The 24629-nt window shown below is 37.8% G+C and overlaps 1 protein-coding gene across 1 annotated transcript in view; it reads left to right on the plus strand.

Annotated features, from left to right (window-relative positions):
- Window positions 1–24629, plus strand: part of RNF115 (ring finger protein 115) — a 65074-nt gene that overhangs the window by 6595 nt on the left and 33850 nt on the right. The window contains exons 2-3 of the mRNA XM_025858460.2: window positions 11184–11242; window positions 15350–15407. Coding sequence (XP_025714245.1) covers window positions 11184–11242; window positions 15350–15407 — 117 coding nt within the window. The remainder of the gene's footprint in view (window positions 1–11183; window positions 11243–15349; window positions 15408–24629) is intronic.

Below are 24629 nucleotides of genomic sequence, written 5' to 3' on the forward strand. Positions count from 1 at the left end.
CTAACTTAGTTTCTTTATAGTTCATCTTAGCATTAGTCAGGTTTTACTTTCTCTCTTTCTCTTACAGCTCTCTTAGAAGTGTCATGAACTCAGGAGATTTTGTGTTTAAACTTTCAGTTTCTTTAAACTCTTGGCTGAGAGGGTGAATTGAATTATTAATCCTTGTTCTGATACTTCAGGTGTTTAGAGCTGAGTCACCTGACCCTCTCTGTTTACCTTAGTATATACTATTGTAAAGTAATATTGAGGTATACCTCTTGGAAGCCTGAATGAGCATTCAGAGAAATGGAGCTATGTAGTCTTGGATTAAAAGGTAGTGTAGGAACGAGCAAATACTTACTTGGTGGAGAAATAGGACCTTTGCCATAGTAGAAACATTTTAGGTAGTTCTTATAGTTTCATGTGCAGAAGTTTAGGTTAGATTCTGAAATTTTTTTTTAATTCTTCTTTTAAGTTCAATTGTTAGCAAGTCAAAATTCCTTTGAGGTGTCGAGGTGCATGTGTATCAAACAGAAGTGAATTGGTTCTCATGATTTTTAGCCAAGCACACTTTTCTTGTATGTTAAATAGATTGTCCAGCCTCTTTTCCCAAATAGGCCACTTAGTTTTGTTTTTATTGAAAATCTGTTAAGGTAGGTAATCTCTCTCCTTGACAATTTCAGCAAGTGTCACAGAGAAGTTCTTATAGACAAGTTATCCTATATTTACCTCTTTGTCATTTTCCTTGATAATGTTTAGATTTGAACAGACTTTAAATCTAGAGAACCATCTTCCATTAAAGGTTTCATCATGTTTGCTTTTCACCATGCTTAGAATTTATGTTATCAAAATAAGGAGAAAATCCCATAGTTACATGTCCTTTAATGCCTTTTTCTGGATTAACTGAGACCTCCAGGTATCCTATATTGATGCTGATCTTCTAGCCTCTCAGACCTAATTAGACCCAGTGTCTTCTTTTTATGATAAATGTTTTGAAATGTTCCTTTTAATGAAATGAAATTCACATAGCACAACTTTCCTACACATAGTTTTTTTTAAATAAAATAATTCTGTAGGTGTAAGATAAAGAATAAATAAAAAAATAATTCATGACAAAATGATACACATTTCAGTCTGTAAATACTCAGTTGTCCATAACATATTATACTGCATGTATAATGTAGTAGATATTGGCACCAAACATTTATGTAACAGCTACCTGAGTAGACTGTTATAACGGTATTTGCAACTTTAATGCCATGAGAAGCAAACCATCAGAATGGTGAACAATTTTTGGAAAAGGTACAAATAAAGTATAATTTTATTTTTTTTTACTCAGTAGTTGTTTTTCTGGACAGTTAGTGTAGATTAAAATTGTGCAGAAAGACTTGGTGTTTATATATAGAATGAAGGTAGGACCTAGGCTTTGATAAAGGTGTTTTTTAATCTACTTAACTATCCATATGACATTTGAGAATAGAAACATTTATTTGTGCTGCAATTTCGTATGTATTCCTGCCTCTTTCCATTAAATATCAGTAGCATTTTTAAATTGCTGTGATAGCCAAAACAGTTCAACAGATATCCAAAATGTCCCAGTGGATATCCAGAATGTCCCCTAGATGATTGTATTTTCTTCATTAAGAATGCCTTCTAGTTATACAGGAAAACATTTTCCCATTTTATCATTTACTCTTCTTTTCTCTTATTATTTCCTACGTTAGTGCAATACTTTCCACATGTTGAAAGATTCGGAGTTTGTCCTTTAGATTTGTTTTACTTTTCTTTTAGACAATTCCTCCTGTATACCTTTAAATTTATTTCCTCACCACTCTTATTATTGCTACTTACTTCATCAGTGGTTAGAATGGTGCCTGGTGCATAGTATTCATTCATTCATTATTTGTTGAGTGAAGGAATTTAACTGTAGGCCTTTTCTTCTTACCACTTTCTGCTTTTATACATGTTGAAAATCATGGGGGTACTAGTGTTCATAAAACACCCTAAAACAGAGCACAAACCTGTAGATTACTGAATAAAAGTTTGGCTCAAAGCAGGGGTCTGATGGACCACTTATCATTAGTTAGGGGCCAGAGTTGAGCCTCTTGTTTTTTTGAATGTAGCTTTGTTTGTATATCTGACAGCTTATAAGTAGAAGAGCTTTTCATAGTTACCTGCTCTCCATCTGAACAGCTGATTCGCTTTTAAAATTTATTGTTTAATGAGAGAGAGAGCGCGTGCGCGCGCACGCACACAGACACACACGCGCGCGCACACACACACACACACACACACACACGCACACGAGCCGACTCCCTGCTGAGCGGGGAGGACCCTGAGATCAGGACCTGAGACAAGTCAGATGCTTAACTGACTGAGCCACCCAGGCGCCCCACACCTCAGTGGCTTTTTAAGCAAAGTAATCATTTGTAACTGAATTTCTTGAATGGAACTTAGCTGCTTCTGGTGAATCTTCTGTAATTTAAGTGGTGGTATGAGGTACTTTATTCTCACACTTAATTGTTGGTTCTTTGATTGTAATCTCCAGTGCCAGCTGTTAGGTTTGATCTTGTAATATGGTCACTATTGAATCTTCAGAGGCATTAGTGTTCCCAGTTAAGTTAGGTTGAGGAATGGAAATTTTGTATGTTAAGCCTGTTGGTTTGAAAAAATTGCTGTTAATTTCAGTTGCTGATGTAGTGTGAAAAGTTATTTATAATGGTACAGTTACTTTTGTTCAATAACAAAAAAATCCAGCAAATTAATTTTCACTGCTAGTCTTAATTTGCATATTTTAGATTAAAAAGTGGTTGAAAGTAATGTTAATAAGTGAGAATCATAAAAGTGTTGAATTCCCTAAATTTTTCAATCTTATCATTCACTAAAATTACTGGTGTATTTATTCTGTGCCAAATGTAGGTGCTGATTCAATGAGGGAGACTTGTTTTAATATTATGCTGGCATTCTTTTTAACATACAGTCAGTATTAGATGAACAGATTGAGAGTTCCCAAGGTTTTTTTTTTTTAAGATTTTATTTATGCATTTGACAGAGACACAGTGAGAGAGGGAACACAAGCAGGGAGAGTGGGAGAGGGAGAAGCAGGCTTCCCGCTGAGCAGGGAGTCCGATGTAGGGCTCGATCCCAGGACCCTGGGATCATGACCTGAGCCGAAGGCAGACGCTTAATGACTGAGCCACCCAGGCGCCCGAGTTCCCAAGGTTTTTAATAAGTTCAGTGGATAGGTCTGTCTCAGCCTGTAACATTATTGCTATAAAATAAAAGGGTCCAGAAGTATGTCTGTTTCTCTTCCTGAGTATAATTGAGTCTGGATATTTTCTTCTTCTTCTTCTTTTTTTAAAAGATTTTATTTATTTATTTGACAGAGAGACACAGCAAGAGAGGGAACACAAGCAGGGGGAGTGGGAGAGGGAGAAGCAGGCTTCCCGTTGAGCAGGGAGCCGGATGCGGGGCTTCCTTGGGGATCAAGACCTGAGAGCCAAAGGCAGACACTTAACGACTGAGCCAGCCAGGTGCCCTAAGTCTGGATATTTTCTTTGAGGTTACACTTATACACTGTGAAGTATACTGCTTAGAAATTGGTTTGTGTTTGATGATATCAAAATATATAGGCATTAGATCATTTAGTAATAACAGTGCTCTGTTTGCATTCATTCAAGAACTATTGGTGCCTACTGTATTTTAGGAGCTGTACTAGGAAGACTATGTCAAGAAGTAAGGAGATCATAAAAGGTTGGGATAAATGAGTAGTGGAATTAGGATTTAAATATTTCCCCCTCCTTTGGACTTTCTGTTTGAAGAGTAAAATAATGATTATCTTAGTATTAGAGCAAATGTATTTTTGCCCATTGTAGGTCTAAGAGCTGTTTAAAAGGATAGGGCTTTCAGAATAAACAAACAGGCTGTAAGCTGTAGAACTAACCATTAGCCCTCCTTTTGCAACTGTTATCAGACCTTTCTACATGTGTTTTTATTTATTATATGTAAATAGTACTATAGCACTGTGGGGGAAAAAGTCTCATTTAAATCTTTAAACAAATTACTGAATCTTTTTTTTAAGCAATTTTTTTCTTTCTTTTTTTAAGATTTTATTTGTTTATTTGACAGAGAGAGAGAGAGAGAGAGAGAGAGTGCACAAGCAGGAGGAGCTGCAGAGGGAGAGGGAGTGGGAGAAGCAGGGCTGGTTCCCAGGACCCTGGGATCAAGACCTGAGCGGAAGGCAGACGCTTAACCAATTGAGCCACCCAGGTGCCCCATTACTGAATCTTTCAAGGGCCTTAGTTTTCCTCCTCTGTAAAATGAGGCAGTTGTGTTTATTCCTGTTGGTTTGTGATTTTGAGCTTTTGGATATTTTTGGATTTTGTATGAAGGAATTTTGTTCTGTAGTTTTCCCACATAGATCATGTCATACCCACTGAATCCCCCCCCCCCAAATCTTACTGGGATATAGATTTTACTTCTGAAATGAATCTCCTTTATAAGTTACAAAGTATATTATCTTGTTTTATGATAATGAACAATCTTGAAAATACTAAGATTGAGGACATTATAATATAAAGCAATGCTGAGATTTTCTTTTGTTAAATGAAACAAAACAGTACACTCTTAATGCTGGTAATGTTGATTGAATAAAGTAAAACCTCATTTTTTGAAGACTTGGGATTCTGTGACAGGTAAATTTGGCCTGGGATAATTTGATTTTCAGGGCTATTCTTTTTTTTAAGATTTTATTATTTATTTGACAGAGAGAGACACAGCGAGAGAGGGAACACAAGCAGGGGGAGTGGGAGAGGGAGAAGCAGGCTTCCTGCCAAGCAGGGACCCTGATGTGGTCCTCAATCCCAGGACCCTGGGGTCATGACCTGAGCTAAAGAAGGCCGCTTAACGACTGAGCCACCCAGGCACCCCCAGGGCTATTCTTATAAAGTCTTTGTTTCTTTTAATTTTTAAAGTTCTTCACTTAACTCATTATTTTCTTACTTTGTAAAGCTCAATGACTACTCTGATCAGTTTGTATGTAATCTTTACTGACCTGAGAGTCCCTGAAGTGAATTAGATCGTATTTGTAAAGTTCTCTTATCTCATTGATGGAATGTCTGTACCATTGTATTTAGATGAAGAGGTATACATCAGAGGTTCAGGGATTGCTCTCGTGGGCACATGATAGAAAGGAGAATGGTGATAAATTATTTTATTTAAAAGACTGTTACTTAATGTAATCTAAAGGTCTTCTTTATTCCTACCTTTTTGGTTTTAAACTGATATATATATTTTTTGTTTTATTTATTTGTGAGAGAGAGAGAGAGCGAGAGAGAGCCCACAAGCAGGGGGAGTGGCTGGCAGAGGGAGAAGCAGGCTGCTGATGGATGACTCCATCCCAGGGCCCTGGGATCATGACCTGAGCCAAGGCAGATGCTTACCCGACTGAGCCACCCAGGCATCCCTAAACTGATACTTTTAAAATGAAATGACGGTGATAGTGTTGATGCTTTAAAAAAAAAAAAAAGTTTTTACTTGGCAGAATAGAAAAGTTGACAATCTTGTGTGGGTTCTTAATTTTTAAATTTTAAAATTGAACTGCTTTGGGGTGCCTGGCTGGCTCAGTCGGAAGAGCATGTGGCTCTTGACCTTGGGGTCATGAATTTGAGCCCCATGTTGGATGTAGAGATTACTTAAATAAATAAAAGCTTTAAAATTGAACTGCTTTATGGAATCTAAAAATCAGGAGATCAGTCTAAATCGGTGTTTCTCAAAACTGTGTGCCAGGAGACTTAACTATGAATTCAGAATCATGGTAGAATGCTACATACTAAATCTTCTTGTCTCCATTCCTCCATTTCCCCTTTTACCACACAGAATGGCATATTAATGGTTCTGAAAAATCATTCAGTAAAGCAACATACTTAATAATATTGTTTAATCCAACCTTTTCCAGATTTTTCTTTTTAACAGACCACTGATTTAATATCTTGTGGAACATGGTTTAAGAAATGCTCCACATTAAAATTGCTCAGAGGAGTTTATTAGAATCTACAATTTGTTGAAAACTTTATGTTCCAGGCCCTATTTCATTGATGAAGTGTGACTTCCCAGTTGGTTTGTTTCTCTGTGCTTCCAGTCCAGTTTTGTTTACAGATTCACTACTTTTAACCACTTAGGCTCTTCTGAAACATTGTTCAGTTCTTATTTCGAGGCTAAGTACCTAAGATTAGGATATTCAGAGAAGTTTGTTTTATGAGCCTTTACTTCCGTAAGTGATTTCATTAAAACATATACTTTGTACATGATTTCAGTGACTTTTAATCCCAAGTTATTTTTCTTTCCCTACCAAGCATGCTTTTTTTGGAATGGAGAGCTTCAGATATGTTTTCTGGGAGAATGAATGTTGTCAGTTTATGTAAGAAGATTCTGTCAGCCTCAGCTGAATGCAAGAAGATAAAAGTTTTCTTCCAAACCGGTGGAACACATCAGAGCTAAAGGCAAACTTTTTGTATCATTTACCATTTTATATCTGTGCCACTGGGTTGTTGTCCTTGCTGCCTTTAGTGGGAGCAAGCACAGAACATGGTAACTAAATCAGTTCTGGCTATATTGTGTTACATGAAGTTAACTTATTCTCTGATAATTTTTGTAGTTTAGTCTTTTTTTTTTTTCCTTAGAAAATTTGGCTGCTTATTCATCTGATCAAGCTTGTATCAAGTAATGTTTGGTCCCATGTGACCTAACTTTCTGCCTTGTTTCACAATGTGCTGAAGAAGGTTGGTTGATTATACTCTTCTGTTTGGAGTCCCTGATACTGTCAATGTTCAGTCATGACCTGGAATGAAGGAACAAAATGATGAAGGTTGTATGTTACTATTCTTAGGGAGTGAGACCATAAAAGCAGTTCTTTTGGCCTGGAACTGAATCACAGCTCTTCAAACAGTATTTAAATTCTATAGGTATCTTTGTATAACACTTAAACTGTATGTAGCTGGATGTTCTTTCTTTCTTTCTTTTTTCCTTTTTTTTTTTTTTTGTAAACTGGTTTTCTTTCTGATTAATAGCCAAGGGGACAATCACTTAAGATTTTTCGAGTTCAAAATGCTTAAATTGGAAACTTTCATCTTCCTTTTAAGTGAGTTGTTGGCCACATGAATGAGTGCGACTTTCTTGTTTTCCTGAAGTAGAGTTGGGGGAGACAAGTAAAAGGACAGCATTTGTGCTCTAGTTTTACAGATGGAGAAATAGGTCTTCACAAAGGCCATGAAGGTAATGCTGGAACTGGAAACAGAACTCTAGAGTTCTTTTGTCTTTGTTTTGGGGTACACTTGATGCTTTTGAAAAGGGATGAAGTATACCTTGGTTTGAAAAGAAATGATCATAGGGGATTTATGGAAAAGGTCTCTAGAAAAAAGCAGTGTCTTTGACCTACAGATGTGAGCTGGCATGAAATTCAGGGTGTGGTGGGTTCTGGTCTAGGAGCTATGATGTGTTTCAAACAGTGTGTGTTCCTAATTCTTCCAATTAGGAATTTCTGAACGGTTTTGCGAGGTGATACTCAAAGAGAATATGAACAAGAGAATAGGACTAAGTATTGTGATCTTAGTTTTTGACTGTCAGACAAGACAGAAAATAGGCTTCTGTTTTATTTTTTTAAATTTAAATTCAGTTAATTAACATACAGTGTATTATTAGTTTCAGAGGTAGAGTTCAGCGATTCATCAGTCTTACATAACACCCAGTGCTCATCACATCACGTGCCCTCCTTAATATCCATCACCCAGTTACCTTACCTCCTCCCCACTCTCCTCCCCTCCAGCAACCCTTAGTTTGTTTCCTGTGATTAAGAGTCTGTTATGGTTTGTCTCCTCTGATTTTGTCTTTTATTTTTCCTTCCCTTCTCCTATGATCCTCTGTTTTGTTTCTTAAATTCCGCATATGAGTGAGATCATATGATAATTGTCTTGATTTGACTTATTTTGCTTAGCATAATACCCTCTAGTTCCATCCACATCATTGCAAATGGCAAGATTTCAATTTTTTTGTTGGCTGAGTAGCATGCCATTGTGTATATATATACGTCACATCTTTATCCATTCATCTGTCGATGGACATCTGGGCTCTTTCTATAGTTTGGCTGTTGTGGACATTGCTGCTATAAACATTGGGGATCACTTTTGGATTTCTACATTTGTATCTTTGGGGTAAATAGGCTTCTGTTTTAGATAAAATAAAAAAACTGCTTAGATGCTGATAGTGAACATGTAGAAAAGCAAAGCTGTGGGAATTAGGAAATAAGTAGAAAGTCTAGTTCATGTTCTTGAATAAATATTGGATACAAATTTGCATAAAGTTCAAGAGTATGCACATTTCAGTGTGGGACTTAATATAAATAAGTCTTGGCTTGTTGTAGCTCATTGTCCTGCTAAAACCTCACATATTTTGATAATTGATCCCTTGAATTTTAAGAAGGAAAAGAAAATAATGCATTAAAACCTCCCTTTGTCTTCAATATTACAAGTGCACTCTTGTGCTATTCTTCTAAGTGGGTAAGCATCAGGCCTAGGCTATACTTAGGGAGTTATTCCTGATTCAGACGATTAACGGTGAAAAATATTTCTGTTTATGGGTATTTTTAGATGGAACAGGCAGTGGAACATCTGAAGCAGTTCATTCAAGTGTACCTGCTACTGAGTATCTTCACTAGAGTTTTATACAATAAACTTTTAGACCCTCGGGGGGAAAGCAGCTTAGTTTGGTACAAACAAGTTTCCAATTTCCAATGATTCTGGGTAATTAACCTAGGTTTGTTATACTTCTCTTTTACAGATGAAATGATAGAAATGACCTAATGAATTTTTTTGATAAGACTTTGTGACAGTGGGGACTATATATGTTGGCAGTATTTTGGTGGGGGGTGGTTAGTGTGATGATTTGATGTGTTAATGTTGAAGCAGAGGAGAGATTTCCATAGTGCCAGACATATATGGGTCATTATCCTTGGTTTGCCCCTCCTCCTTTCTTTCTTTCTTTTTTTTTTTAATTTTATTTATTTATGTGACAGAGAGAGAGACAGCAAGAGAGGGAACACAAGCAGGGGGAGTGGGAGAGGAAGAAGCAGGCTTCCCACTGAGCAGGGAGCTGGATGCGGGGCTCCATCCCAGGACCCTGGGACCATGACCTGAGCCGAAGGCAGATGCTTAATGACTGAGCCACGCAGGCGCCCCTGGTTTTCTTTTTTTAAAGATTTATTTATTTCCTTTTTTAGAGAGAGAGCAAGGGGGAGGGGCAGAGGGAGAGAGAATCTTTTTTTTTTAAGAACCTTTATTTTTTAAAGATTTTATTTGAGATACAGCAAGAGCGAGTGAGACAGCGCGCGCCAGAGAGCACGAGCCGGGGGGGGGGGGGGGGCGCGGTAGGGCAGAAGGAGAGGTCAGAAGCAGACTTTCCACTGAGCAGGGAGCTCGACTCGGGGCTCAATCCCACGACTGTGGGATCATGACCTGAGCCAAAGGCAGATGCCCAACCAACTGAGCCACCCAGGTGCCCCTGGTAGAGAGAATCTTAAGCAGGCTCCCGGCTGAGCTCGGACCCTGACCCTGGGGCTTGATCCCAAGATCCTGAGATCACGACCTGAGCTGAGACCAAGAGTCAGACACTTAACTGACTGTGCCACCCAGGCACCCCTCTTTAGATCTCTTTTAAGAAAGCATTTGAATATTTAAGTTACCATTCTGACTGTCTTTGACTAGCCAAATACGGCTTACGTCACTTTCTGATAAGACAAAGTTTATTTAGGATTTAGAGAATACAGGGAGCAAGAAAATAGTTGAAAATGTCTATTTTAATAGGTAGTTAAAATATATTTTTAAGAAGTATGATAAGTGGATGATTAATAAAATAAATACTTTAGGATGGTAAAAAAAATATGATAAGGCAGTCTTTAAAGTGTATTATTATTATTTTTTTAAGATTTACTTATTTGAGAGAGAGCACAGGAGCGAGTGCATGAGCTGGGGGAAGGGCAGAGGGAGAGAAACTCAGCAGACTCCATGCAGAGTGTGGAGCCTGGCTGGGGGCTTGATCTCACCACCCTGGGATCGTGACTTGAGCTGAAATCAAGAGTCAGATGCTTAACTGACTGAGCCACCTAGTCGCCTTTAAAGTGTATTCTTTCTTTTTCTTTTTTAATATATATATATTTTAAAGATTTTATTTATTTATTTGACAGAGAGAGATCGCGAGAGCAGGAGCACGAGCAGGGGGAGTGGGAGAGGGAGGAGCAGGCTTCCCACTGAGCAGGGAGCCCGATGCAGGGCTTGATCCCAGGACCCTGGGACCATGACCTGAGCCGAAGGCAGACGCTTAACGACTGAGCCACCCAGGCGCCCCTTTAATATTTTATTTATTTATTTGATAAGAGAGAGCATGAGTGGGGGGAGGGCAGAGGGAGAAACAGACTCCCCGCTGAGCTGAGCGGGGAGCCCGACTTCTATCCCAGGACCCTGGGACCATGACCAGAGCCGAAGCCACCCAGGCGCCTCTAAGTACATTCTTTCTTATCAGTGCCAGTGCTTGATACTTATTTAAAAGAAAGATTCGTGGTACTGAAGGAAACAGAAGCTGATTTAATGGAATTGTTCCAGTTATTTGAATTAATATTTCTGTTAAATGCCTGAGAATATTAACTTTTATTTAGAACCATTGGTAGTCAAAAAATAGATTAGAGATACTGTAAAACTTCATTGTAAATTCCTAGTCTACCAATTGATTTATACTGTGATTCAGTTTGTGTCTTCTACATGTATATAGTAAAAAAAATAACAGTTTTTGTTGTACCCATCAATTTTATAATTTTATACTGTTCTGATAACTAGTGGAGATTTTTCATTAGATTTGAAGAGAAAAATAGATCATGAATTTATTCCAGTTTTTAAAAAATCAACCCAAATTAAAAAACAAAAATCTGACATTCTTCCTCTCAGTGGGAGATCTCCAGGGGGGAACTTCTTAGGAAGCCATTCTGCGAACTTCTTAGGGAATTCTTTATTTGCCAGAGTGTAATAAAAAAAACTATCCTTGGAATCAGCAAGTACATGTAACATTTCTTCGCATCTGCTTGTTTACTGCGTATTACTCTGAAACTGTATGCTTAGCTTTCTAATGAAAGACTTTTATTTATTTCTTCCTTTCTTTTACAGGAGTATATTTGTCCCAGATGTGAATCAGGCTTTATTGAAGAAGTGACAGATGATTCCAGGTATTGTACAAGGCGTGAATAAATCAGGCATTCTGTTACCAAATTATTTTCTATCAGCATCAACTGAATGAATAGAAAGAAATTTGTCTTAAAACTTATGCTCTCTGCATAAGAGGGAGAGAGGGAAGAAGAGGGAAGGGTAATAAAAATGGGAAAATTTGGCATGTGATCTGATAGTGGGTGTGATGAGATCCACTGCTTCTGATTGTGTGTGGCATTCCTTTGAAACCTCTATATCCATATCTGAGTAAATCTGGTAAATTTTCATTTATTTTCTGAGTCTTTGGTGTCCTTTTAGATTATTGGGTGGTTTTTAGTGACCACTCTGTTGCCTAAAGGTAAATCGCTGTTACACCTCTTTGGTTGGCTCGGGAGCGACTTCCGACAAAGATACTATCTAATAAGGTAAACAGGCTGGTCTAGCCAGGGAAACTGAGTTATTTATTACTCTGCTTTGAGGAAGCCTTAGGATCCTTATGCTTACTAAAATTATTGCAGTCAGACTTAATGCCATCTTATTGCTGTAATATTAATTGGGTTCATAGTGCTTGAAATTGGCTCTCATTGGTCTTTTCTTTTTTTTTAAAGATTTTATTTATTTGTTTGAGAGAGAGAGAATGAGAGATAGAGAGCACGAGAGGGAAGAGGGTCAGAGGGAGAAGCAGACTCCCCGCCAAGCATGGAGCTCGATGTGGGACTCGATCCCGGGACTCCAGGATCATGACCTGAGCCAAAGGCAGTCGCTCAACCAACTGAGCCACCCAGGCGCCCGGCTCTCATTGGTCTTATTAAAGATATAAAACCCATAAAAGGGGGAACTATTTCTGAAGGTGACAGTATTTTATAATACTTCTTGGTTAATATGAATAAAACTATAAAAACTTAATAAAAAGTAGAATAGCATTGGTAGGATGGCCTTTTTTGGCACATTTGTTCTTTTGTGGCTTTGTGATTAGATAATTTGGTTGGACAATTGAAGAAATCTGACTGGATTAAAAGAACCTGTAATCTGAAGCTTCTTTTAATCTTGGAGTGACTTTGGAGATTTTAATGGCCGTAAATAATTCCTTTACTGTTGCTGTTGGCAGACTCTAAAGTTGAAGGTCCCTTCCACAACCAGGAAAAACTACACATTTTACAGTATGTACTATTAGTTTAACTTTATTAATGAGTGGTAATTATATATATATAAATGAACTGGAACTTCTGGGGGATATGGCATGGGATCAAGTTTGGTACACTTACATGGTGATCTAATAATCTTGGTTTTAAATAACAATACCAGCCCTAAACCTGTAAGATTAACATGACAATGAAATGAGCAATTTTTTGTGAATAGCATGCTAACTTGGGGCAGCTTTTTATGTGTGCTGTTATAATGGCATCAAATACTTATTGCAAACCCTTGTGCTCTGCATGTGTTAAAGAGCATATTGGTTGTTGGGAGGCAATTAATGGACTTTTTTTTTTTCCCTAAGTTTTTGGAGTAGTAATCCTGGTTTCTTTAGCCCTGTGTACAAAATATGGTTATAAATGCAGATAGTGATTACCTGCCAGATGAAGCTTTTTTTAGAAAGGAACTATGAATTTTATGGATCCTGCTTTCACTTGATTTAATTCTTTTATTTGTGCCTTTGTAGGCCAAAGATTGACCTGTACAGGTGCTATTAGTAGCAAATGCTCAAATGTACAGATTTTATGTCTTTTGAAAGATCGATGTTTTAAATGGTTGAAGAAATCTTTTTCTTAGAATCAGTATCTTAGAGGTAGCATGGTATTCACTTTCTATTAAGTTCATAAACATTTGCTGATTTTTGAATACTTAGCGATTACAATGGTAAGTAGTGGATGGTAGAAATTACTGATAGGTCCTTACATATAAATATTGGATAATGGGCTCCATATGCTACTAGACATTGATCAGAAGGGCATCTTGAAAATTTTCTTAAGCTTTGTAACATCTCGGAACAGTGTGGTTGTTTTTATTATCCCTCCTCTATGATTAGCCCTGTCACTTTTTTTTAAAGATTTTATTTATTTATTTGACAGAGAGAGACACAGCGAGAGAGGGAACACAAGCAGGGGGAGCGGGGGAGGGAGAAGCAGGCTTCCCACAGAACAGGGAGCCCGATGAGGGGCTCGATCCCAGGACCTTGGGATCATGACCTGAGCCGAAGGCAGATGCTTAACGACTGAGCCACCCGAAGGCAGACGCTTAACGACTGAGCCACCCAGGCGCCCCAGCCCTGTCACTCTTAAAATATGGAGGAATTTGAAGGAAAGGGAATGCTGAGGAAGTTTCAGGGGGAGCAGAACTATAAAAGATAGAGTTGATAGCTTTAATAACCAAGGATATTTGAATCCCTGAAACAACGTAGTAAAGGCAGGAAGGAGCCTGGGAAGCCTGTCTAGGCTTAAGCAATAAAATGGGTACACAGTGGTAGTTGAATTATTTACTTATTTAGCGTAAATACACCAGTACATCTGGGCTTGTTCTACATTTGAAGTGTTTTTAACTTCTGAAACAAATGCAAGTGTTTAATGGTTTCTAATTAGTGAATAAGGCCTGAGCATGACTACATAGAAAATGGCATTAGCTCTGCTTTTTCATTTTTGGTTTCAGACTAACCAAAGTGTGTTTGTTTCCTCAGTTAGCTGAGCGCAATGCCTGGATTGGTGTTCTGAAAATGAAAGCTATCTGTAGTAGTTTGTAGACTTGTATTTGGGGTGAGTGTGTGTACATGTTTGTTCGTAGGCTTGTGTTTCTTGAAGTAAAAGTGATAACTAGTAGTTCCTGTGATTCTTCCCATTCCTTTCCCCACAAAATGTTAGCCATTTTCCTCTCTTTTTTTGCAGATTTCATGGGAACAGTGGGATCTAATATTTCTCCGTAGTCTTTAGGAGTAGTTATTTTATTGTTTACACATCTTTTTTTTTTTTTTTTTTTTACGTAATCTCTACACCCAACGTGGGGCTTGAACTTACACCCTGAGATCAAGAGTCACATGCTCTACTGACAGAGTCAGCCAGGCGCCCCTATTTACACATTCAATATTAACTCAACAACTTTTATTTTCAAGTTAATCAATATATGATGTGACTTGCAGGGTTTTTCAAAAGTGATGAGTGCTCTGTATAATGTCTGACACACAATAAACACTTTATATATATATTTGTGGTATTAACATAGTCTTTACCCTCTGAATTTATAGATACATATATGTTTTTTATTTTCATATATGTTTTTAAGGTTTTCTTTATTAATTTGAGAGAGAGAGAGAAAATGAGCAAAGAGAAAAGGGCAGAGGGAGAGGTAGACGGATGCAAGACTCCATCCCAGGACCCTGGGATCATGACCTGAGCTGAAGGCAGACGCTTAACCAACTGAGCCACCCAGGCGCCCTGAATTTATATTTATGAAAGGAGGGAAAGGGTTAGAAGTGGATGAGATAAATTCTAGATATTTATAATAAGGTAGAATTTAGAATCAGAGTCAGAGTGCAGAGGGGTGTGGATCCTCATTTGGTTGGTGAGTTCAGAAAAGACTTAATGGAGGAGGTAGCATTTGAGATGGGCCCTGAAGGATGGGTAGGATAATCAAAGAATAGGATAAACTATCAAGAAAAAAATATTTATTGAGATCTTTTATAATGTGCTAACTGTAGTACCAGACCCCTTATAGTACTATATTTAATCATTCCCAAGTAGGCTCAAATGTTGTGTTCACCTGGTGGTTGAATGATTTTTTAGCAAACATTATTTTGAGAATCTTGTTTTATTTCTTTGCCTCCTTGAGAATAAATGTTTTTCTTCTTTTGCTAGGTCAAATTTGAATTGCACTGCTGGCTGTGGTTCCTTCTTCCTACTCTGGTGGCCCGTCTTTCCAATTTTTCACTTGATTTGTACTTGATTTTGTAGTTTGTTACAGTATTTTTCATAGATTAATCCACATGCCAGTTCTTCATAATTTCCTTTATAGGTGTCACGTTGGGATGAGTTATTTTTCCTTATTGGGCCTTGTTTTCATTGTACCATTCTATATTTAGCTTCTGGGAGGGAAGCTTGTTCCTAGGAATAGAATCAGTACTCATTCCTTTTTCTCTTCAGTTTTTTAGGTGGTGGTGGCAGCCGGATAGACAATAGCACATCAACACATTTTGCAGAGGTAAGTTTTCCTTTGGCTGTAGGGATTCTTTTTTTTTTTTTTTTTCTTTTTCCTGGCTTCCCCCCCCCCCCCCCCCCCGTTTTTTTTTCCCCCTCTGGCTGTAGGGATTCTGTAAGTAGTAGGTGGATGTTAAAACCGTGACAGATTTTCACCTCCCAGTGCAGCAAAACATCAGAATGTATAAGAAAAATGTGGGCAAGAGTAGCCCTTAGAAAGGTTTGTGTTTTTAGTAGTTGGGCCTTTGGCATGTTACTTTTGGTAAACCAAAGGAGAGAGGAAACTCCTTGATCTGTGTTGTTTTAAACCTAGTGGTGTTTTCAGTTCTGTTTTCTACTTCCTTAGTTGTGTATGTTGTGTGAGAGAAAAAAAGAAGCTTGCGTTGTTTGTGAAATAACAGTGCTATAGACTCTGCTTTGGTGGTGTGACAGCCAAGTAAAGAGCAGGCCAGAATGAGTTGTAATTGAAGTCACCATTCAGCTTTACACAGAGGTACTGGTTTTTAGAGATGGACTCTACCAAACATGGTGGTTTGGTATGATTGGAATTGGGGGCCAGATTAAGAATATGGTATTTACTTGCCTTCCAGATCTCAAGGTGGGACCTATAATTAATTTCCAATTCTATATGTAATGTAGCATCCACAGTTTTGGGAAAAAAAATCTTAACTATGATTTGAAAATAAGGCATTAGTTTGCATCTTGGAATACCATTTTACATTAAGTTCAGAGTGATTTTTTTTTTCTCATTTCATTCATTGACTTAAAATCTCGTTCATTTTTTTTGGACGATTTTAACCATTTTTAAGTGTACAAGTAAGTGGCATTAAATGTTGTTTTTAATCATTTAGAGCCCATAAAAAAGACAGACCATCTATCTCATCCTACAAGAAACACTGGTTTGCTTTTGCTTCTATTGCCACGCAACTTGGTTGGCTTTAGAGAGCTAACAGATGCTAAAAGAAAAAAAAAATTAAATCCCATAATCATGATTTGTGTGTGTGTGTTTCATGATCACATTAGCCTTTTCCAGAGAGATCTCAGCTGTGTAGAAAGCTAGCAAAATTTTTTGATAGTTATTTATTTGTGGGTAAAGTAAAACTATTAGCAGTGCATTGGACAATTGGTGTTCAGTAAGAAGCCCATAAAACCCTAATCCTTTCTCCTTTATCTTCTGAAAATTATCTTAAGACCTGTAGTCCCCCAGATTTTTATGTTGTTAGAATGTTTGAGTAAAATTCCTGTTTTACTAAGGATATTTTCTTTTACTTATGGTCTGTGTACTTCTTAATATCCAGTTTTAAGTTTTTTGGTTAACTCTGAAGTGCCTTAGTACATGGGCCGATTAGAGTGTGCTTTGCAAGACTTTTCATGTCTTTGAACTCCTATTTTTCTCATTTTGATAGATTGAAAAACATTATTTAAAATTTATTATGCTTGCCAGGCCTGGAAGCCTTTTTGATTTTAGTATGTGTTTCCCTGTGTGTGCTATTCCTGATAACACAGATTGTCGCTTACTGATTATACATATGCTGAAGAAACTTCATCTGATTTTCTTTAAATGTAAGTCTCTTAGGAAATGGAAAAACATTGGTCTGTCAGTTTTATAGATATGACTCATCAGGGGAGATGCATTAGGAAGAAAAATAAATATAGCTAGTCATTTTCCTAACTTTAATATTGCTAAATCTGTCACTGGTGGCATGAGCTATCCTTCAGGTGTTAATTTTGCTGAATCATAGCCTGTGGCTTCATGTCCCTTAGGGTTTATAGCAAGGGCAGGATTATGCCCAATTTTCCCTCTGTAGAATTCCCTTGTCATCATGCCTGAGTATGTCAGTTTGCTCCTTTTTTAATTATATTTTGCATTTAAAAAATAGAAAAAAACCCTGTCTTTATGCTATAGAAATTGCCAGGGATTTAAATCAGTCAGCTTCTTAGCTGAATGTATTATACACAGCATTCTGCTGGAAGTAGGGACAAGAAGCAAATGTCATGGTTGCCTTGCCTGCAAGGAACTTATAATTTAGTTGGACAGCAAGTGCAAACACATATGAAGCAAATAAGAAAACAACAGAGAGTATGCAGAGAGCGTGATAAGCTTATTGTGGGGCATATGTAACAAGTACAGTAGAAGGGAGAGATTGGTAGGCTGCGGCCTCTGGGAAGACCAGAGTGTTTAGGAGAGAGGTCAAATGACATAGTTGTATGTCTGGAACAAGATTGCCTGAATTCAAATCCTGGGTCCACCACTTAACTGGCTATGTAACCTGGGCAAAATTACTTAGAATCTCTTTGTGCTTCTGTTTCTTTGTCTGTAAATTGTGGAAAATAATATCTACCTCATAGGATTGTGCAGATTAAATGAAAGCTAATGTGCCTGCCATGCAGTGAGTTTTAATACATTTTAGCCATTATTTAAACTTCATGGAAAAGGTAAAACTCCCTCATGGGGAAGTTAAAACAAGGCATCATGTATTGGAGCCTTACAGGGTAGATGGAATTCAGATACACAATGAGGTGAGGAAAACTATCTCAAAATAATACTCATAAGCTGTAAGGTTTTATACTCATGTCCCTGGATAAAACACTTACAAAATTATAAATAGAAACCAAAGTTATTTTCCTTTTCCATATTTTAGTTTATAATTTCAGCAAAAGCTTATGCTGAATTTTGTTTTGTTTTTCTTCAGCCAGAGTTCCTTGTAGAGAGAAAAGGTTATTTTCTGTTTACTAATAGCTGAATTTTTAAAATACTAGATACGTTAGAAGAGGCTTAGTCCAAGCAAAACTTTTAACAAAATCAGTATTTTTAACATTTTTTTATTAAGTGGATCTCAGAGAGAGTGGGTAAAGTTGGAGTGAGGGTGGGAGGAGGGTTTCCAGTTAAATGGGAGTTTTGTTTGAGTATTGTGTGAGATTCAGTGGAGAATGAATCTAGGAATGTTGCTAGCAGTTTGTAGAGAGGAAGGACATTGCTGTATTGAGGCTCCTGTTGGTAACCTGGGGAATTGAGCCCATGGCTACCTGAGGGTTTCATTGATTACTTGAAAGCTTCTGACCATGACCTGGAGCCGGTGAGGCTTCTGATCTGAGAGTCTCAGCTTACCTAAATGGATCACTTCAGTGCAAGAGTGGCTTGCGGCTGCTGCCTCCGATGAGCAGAAAATAAGATAGATGGCTTCCTGGACACAGAACTCCCAGTATACACAGGAGGTTAGGGTGCTCGAAGCATTCTGATTTAGGTTTATTGATTTAAAATTTCTTTTGGTACACGATGTAGCATTATAGTGACAATAAAAAGGTATTAAAAACATCTGGAGTCACACTATTCCAGGAGCTCCTTTTCTCTACACATTTCCTTTCAGGTTTTGTCTTGAGTCATTGGTACCAAAAGATACTATAACAACATTAAGAAGATTTTTTAAAAAATGAAAAATCTGTTTTCTCATTATTTTAGCTTTATTTCTTTGCATAATACTTTACATTTTTTGCTTGCATGATTCATTACTTTTTTCAGAGGCATTCACAGAGTATACCTTATTGTATTTCTGCTTTTTAACATTTATTTAGGATTATGTAAAAAATCTTTTTTTGTCTCTTTTTGTTAAAAGAATTATAAATTTTATGAGTTCATATTGTTTCATGTCTGTACTGTATTTATTAAACTGTTATCCTATGTTAAACATGTCTGGTTATATGTGATAGTTCATTGTTGATCGTATCTCTTTCCTCCACCTCTGAATCTAGAACGCATTGAGAAATATAGAAGCCAGATGGAAATAAAAATTTAGCTCTATTCAACCATACTGGTGAACATAATTGATCTGTGGCCAAATGGACATCCTGAGTCTATATAGGATGACTCACCTGAGAATTAGAGGTTGCAGAGCAGGCATTCATACTCAGAACTATTTCTTTTGAATTTGCGTAGCTTCCTAATATGTGAACCCCATCCATTGGAGAAATGAATGAATGAATGGTGAATCAGCAGATGTCAGGCTCTTGCCACTCACCAATCAGATACATCACTCCTGTGGTAGAGAAGAGTAATGAGGAATGAATGAAGAGGTCAGAGATGGAAATGAGAGATCTGATTCTTCCCTTTTCACTTTGGGTTTAGTAATTTAAGCCTGAAATTAGCAGGGGTGTGGCAGTAGTGACTGTCGCAGCTGGGGGAGATCAGTAATACGTAAGAGCAGTTTTGCCTTTACCTTCATGAAGGACTGTCTCCAGTACCAACTCTGTTCTTTTGTGTGTGCTCCTGGGACCTGTGGAGAAGGCTCTGAAATAGTAAAGAACAATATAAAGTAAATTACATTAAACTAAACAAAATTGTTGATATTCTGTTTTTGACCTACAAAAATGGCAATTTTATTACGTGTTTTTAAAGAGATTTATTTATTTTAGAGAGAGTGCACTTGCACAAGTGAGCACAGATGGGCTGAGGGAGAGAATCTCCAGCAGATCCCCACTGAGCACAGAGCCTGACGTGGGGCTTGATCTCACAACCCTGAGATCATGACCTGAGCCTAAATCAAGAGTCTGACACTCAACCAGCTGAGCCACGCAGGCATCCCCCCAAAATGGCAATTTTAAATGATTCAATCTAGTAAAAAGAAGTTAAAGATTTTAAACTGTCCTTACCCAGGTTAACCATCCTTTACCTGTTTACTCTTCTTCTCAGTGTCAGCCAGAGGGCTTGCACTCAGATGCCAGGTAGAGTTTGGCTTCTTTGAGCAGTTGCAACCTGGATTGAAAAATTCAACCAAATCTTTCGTGTGTCTCATTTTTTAGCGTGAAGGCTTAAAAGAGCTCATTTCATGGCACCTGCTTCACATCCAGTCAGTTTGGAAATGTCAAGGAAAACTCTTGAGCTTTTCGCAGTTGTTGAAAAAATAACTCTGTTTCCATAATTGAGTGCATACGAAGTTCACACCAATAACCACAAATTAGCAAAGACCACGAACTTATTGGTAACTGAAGGAAAAAGGGTAAACCAAAATATTCTTGGTGTCAGCCTTGCTGGTTTCTGTTCAGTGAGTGGAGTTACCCACAGTCCATGGCCTGTAAATTTAAACTCATTTGGGCAAAGGTGCCTTTCAAGAGATTGTTAATGGCGCAGTGTTTATATTACTGGGGGAATCGGGGTGTACGTCACATTTTTTCTTTGTGAGTGGCATTTGACCTCTATATTTTGGTAAAATTTAGGAATTTGCCATGGTTGCAACTGTAGTCTTCAGATTTCTTTTTGAGGGCCCTTTTCTTGCCTAGGCAGTATATTATAAACCTCTGCAATTCCATTTACTTTTATTATTATTTTTTTAATAAGGTTTTATTTTTATTTTTTAAAAAGATTTTATTTGTCAGAGAGCGCGAGCGAGAGTGTACACAAATAGGGGGAGTGGCAGGCAGAGGGAGAAGCGGTGCAGGACTTGATCCCAGGACCCTAGGGTCATGACCTGAGCCAAAGGCAGATGCTTAACCAGCTGAGCCACCCAGGTGTCCCTCCATTTACTTTTAAGTCTTATATTCCAAGCACCCTGAGTTGATTGGAGGATGAACATGTTTTTTTTTTTTTACTTTTCTTTCAGTTATTCTCTCTGCTCCTCGAAATCATTCTAAAGTTTATTATTCTTCTTAAAAAATTATTCTAATTTTTCCTTAACTTATTGAACAAATCTGTTTCCTGGACGACCTTTTAAAGTATAGGTCTTTTAAATTGTCCTCTTAGCAATAATTTTATTCAACTTTCCATTTACCTCTAAGTAGAAGCTTTGTTTCTATGGTAAATGGGACCCCTGCACTTCTTTGCCTGTTTGCCAATAAATGCTACTGCCTTTCTCAGGATGAAGATATAGTTTAGGTCTCCGGTATCTAAAAACCAAGGATCAAGAGTTACCCTCCTTTAGGGTTCACACACAGCTCAAAATAAGATAGAGGTGGTTGGAGCTGCTAATCTAATGCCATTTAACTCTGCTACCAATGACAGATTAAAGGTAGAATGCTTCTACAGCCATTATAACCATATAGTAACCATATAATTATCTTCCAAAATGGTATACTTTGTGAAAACTTACATAAAAATAATAAAAATAAATAAAATTATAAATATTAAAATAAAAATAAAATTATATAAAATTATAAAATTGTAAAATAAAATCGTGTAATTTTTTAGAAATTTATTTATTGGCCAAAACCTGGTTTAGTTATGATGGTGGACTTGTTAAGCAATTGTGTTCAAACATTTTTCGAAAATAAAATTCTAGCGGGGACCTGGCTGGCTCAGTCGGAAGAGCATGTGACTCTTGATCTAGGGGTTGTGAGTTCGAGCCCCATGTTGAGTGTAGAGATTACTTAAATAAATAAATAAACTTAAAAAATGTTTTTTAGAGATATTACAAGAACAGAAAACTGTAGACTGGTATCCCCTATGAACATAGATGTGAAAATCCTAAACAAAATTTTAGCAAATAGAACCCAACAGTATATGAGAATGGTTTGATATCATGCTCAAATGGGATTTATTTCAGCAGTGGAAGATTAGTTCATAATTTGAATGTTAGTTCAACATCAAACAATGTAACTGACCATAGTACACTACAAAGTAAAAACCGTAGTCATCTCAATGGATGCAGATAAAGCATTTGACAAAATCTAACATCAGTTTTTTCTTTAAGAGAGAGAGAGAGAGTGTGCACATGCTTGTCTGGGGGTGCAGAGGGAGAGGGAGAGAATCTTAAGCAGGCTCCATGCCCAGCACAGAGTCCAGCCTGGGGCTCGAGCTCATGACCCTGAGATCATGACCTGAGACAAAATGAAGAACCAGACGCTTAACTGACGTGAGCCACCCAGGGGCCCCTAACATCAGTTTTTGGGGGTTCTAGCAGGGGAGTGCAGCTACTCATAAACCCTTGACCGAAGAACAGTCCTTCTCTATCGGGGAAGGTCGTCCTCTTCGACTGAGCGTGCAGCTTCAGGAGGGATGCACATGGAGTGGTGAGGGAGAAAGGGGATCCCTGCCTAGCCAGCCAGATCAGCCAAATCAACCCTGGCGATCAATGGGGTGACAGATGTCGCAGCCAGATCACCCTCACATCCCTAACATCAATTTTTTTTTAAAGATTTTATTTATTCATTTGAGACACAGAGATAGAGAGATCATGAGCAGGGAGAGAGGCAGAGGGAGAGGGAGAAGCAGGCTCCCTGCCGAGCCAGGAGCCCGACGTGGGGCTCGATCCCAGGACCCTGGGATCATGACCTGAGCTGAAGGCAGACACTTAACCATCTGACATCAGACACATAAAAACTCTGAGCAAACTAAAATAGATGGGAACAGCCTTTATCTGACAAAGTACATCTACTAAAATCCTACAACTCACATCATAGTAGTGAAACACATTGTTTTCTAGCTAAGATCAGGAACAAGACCAGGATGTCTTTTCTCATCACTTGTGTTCAGCGTTGTTTTGGAGGTTTTAGCCAGTGCAATAAGGTAAGATAGGTAGAGACAGACAGATGTAAGTGGTATGCAGATTGGAAAGGAAGACAAAAACTCTTCACGGTGGGCATGATCTTTTACGTTGAAAACCTGATGGAATCTATAAGAAAGCTATTAGAACTAGTGAATTTAGCAAAGTTACAGGAGAAAAACATACAAAAATCAATTATATATTTACATATTAGCAACAGTTGGAAATCGAATTTAAAAAATAATTTACAGGGCGCCTGGTGGCTCAGTTGGTTAAGCGACTGCCTTCGGCTCAGGTCATGATCCTGGAGTCCTGGGATCGATTCCCACATCGGGCTCCCTGCTCAGCGGGGAGTCTGCTTCTCCCTCTGACCCTCCCCCCTCTCATGTACTCTCTCTCTCTCATTCTCTCTCTCAAATAAATAAAATCTTAAAAAACCCATAATTTACAATAGTATACAAATATGAAATACTTTTTCAGAAAAGATGTGTAAGATCTGAACATGGAGAACTACAAAACGTTACTTAGAGAAGTTGAAGAACACCTAGATAAATGGAGAACTGTGTCCCACTCAGGATCAACTTAATATTGTTGGGATGTCATTTATAATTCAGTGTAATTCCCATAAAGATCCCAGTCAACTTAGAAATTGACAAGCAGATTTTAAAATTCACATGGAAATGCAAGGTGTGTAGAATAGCTAAAACTTCTCAGAAAAAGAAGAAAAAAGTTGGAGGACTAATAATACCTGATTTCAGAGCTTATTATAAAGCTACAGTAATCAAGACTGTGGTATTGCCAAAAAGATGGATCAAAAGAACAGAATACCCAGAGTCCAGAAACACACACACACTATTGACAACTGATTTTGACAAAGGTACAGAGGCAGTCCAGGAGAAAAAGGATGGCCTTTTAAATGTGCTGAAACATTTGGATATTCACAGTACCAACAATATGAGCTTAGATACATGCTTTAAACCATATATAAAAATTACTTCAAGATGGATAGTAGACCTAAATGTAAAACTTTTTATACCTTGAAGAAGAAAACACGGGAGAAAATCTTTATAACCTTGGGTTAGGCAAAGATTTCTTAGATATGACACCAAAAGTGTGACTCATAAAAGGAAAAATTGATAAATTGGATGTCATCAAAATTAAAAATTTTTACTCGTCTTCATAAGAATAAAGGGACAAGCCACAGTCTGGTGGAAAATGTTTTCAGATCATTTATCTCATAAAGGACTTGTATCCAGACTACGTAGAGAACTCTTAAAATGGAATAATAAGAAAAGAACCCATTTTTCGAAAATGACGAAAGATTTAAACAATTTGCTTCATCAAAAAAAATACACAGATGGCAAATAAGCATGCAAAAAATAATGCTCAACATCAAAAAAAAGAAATGCTCAACATCATTAATCATTAGGGAAATGCAAGTTAAAACCACAATGAAATACCACTATACAACTATCTGAATGGCTAAAATTTGAAAGACTGACCATATGAACTGCTGGTGAGGCTGTGAAACAACTGAAATTGAATGTAAAAATGGTACAACCACTGGGGCGCCTGGGTGGCTCAGTTGGTTAAACCGCTGCCTTCAGCTCAGGCCATGGTCCCGGGGTCCTGGGATCGAGCCCCACATCAGGCTCCCTTCTCATGCAGGAAGCCTGCTTCTCCCTCTGCCTGCCGCTCCCCCTGCTCGTGCTCTCTCCCTCTCTCTCTCTCTCTCTCTCTCTCTCTCTCTCTCG

The sequence above is a fragment of the Callorhinus ursinus genome, unplaced genomic scaffold (genome assembly GCF_003265705.2).
Source record: "Callorhinus ursinus isolate GAN/ISIS: 27379988/994484 unplaced genomic scaffold, GSC_fseal_2.0 scaffold121, whole genome shotgun sequence".
Lineage (NCBI taxonomy): Eukaryota > Metazoa > Chordata > Mammalia > Carnivora > Otariidae > Callorhinus > Callorhinus ursinus.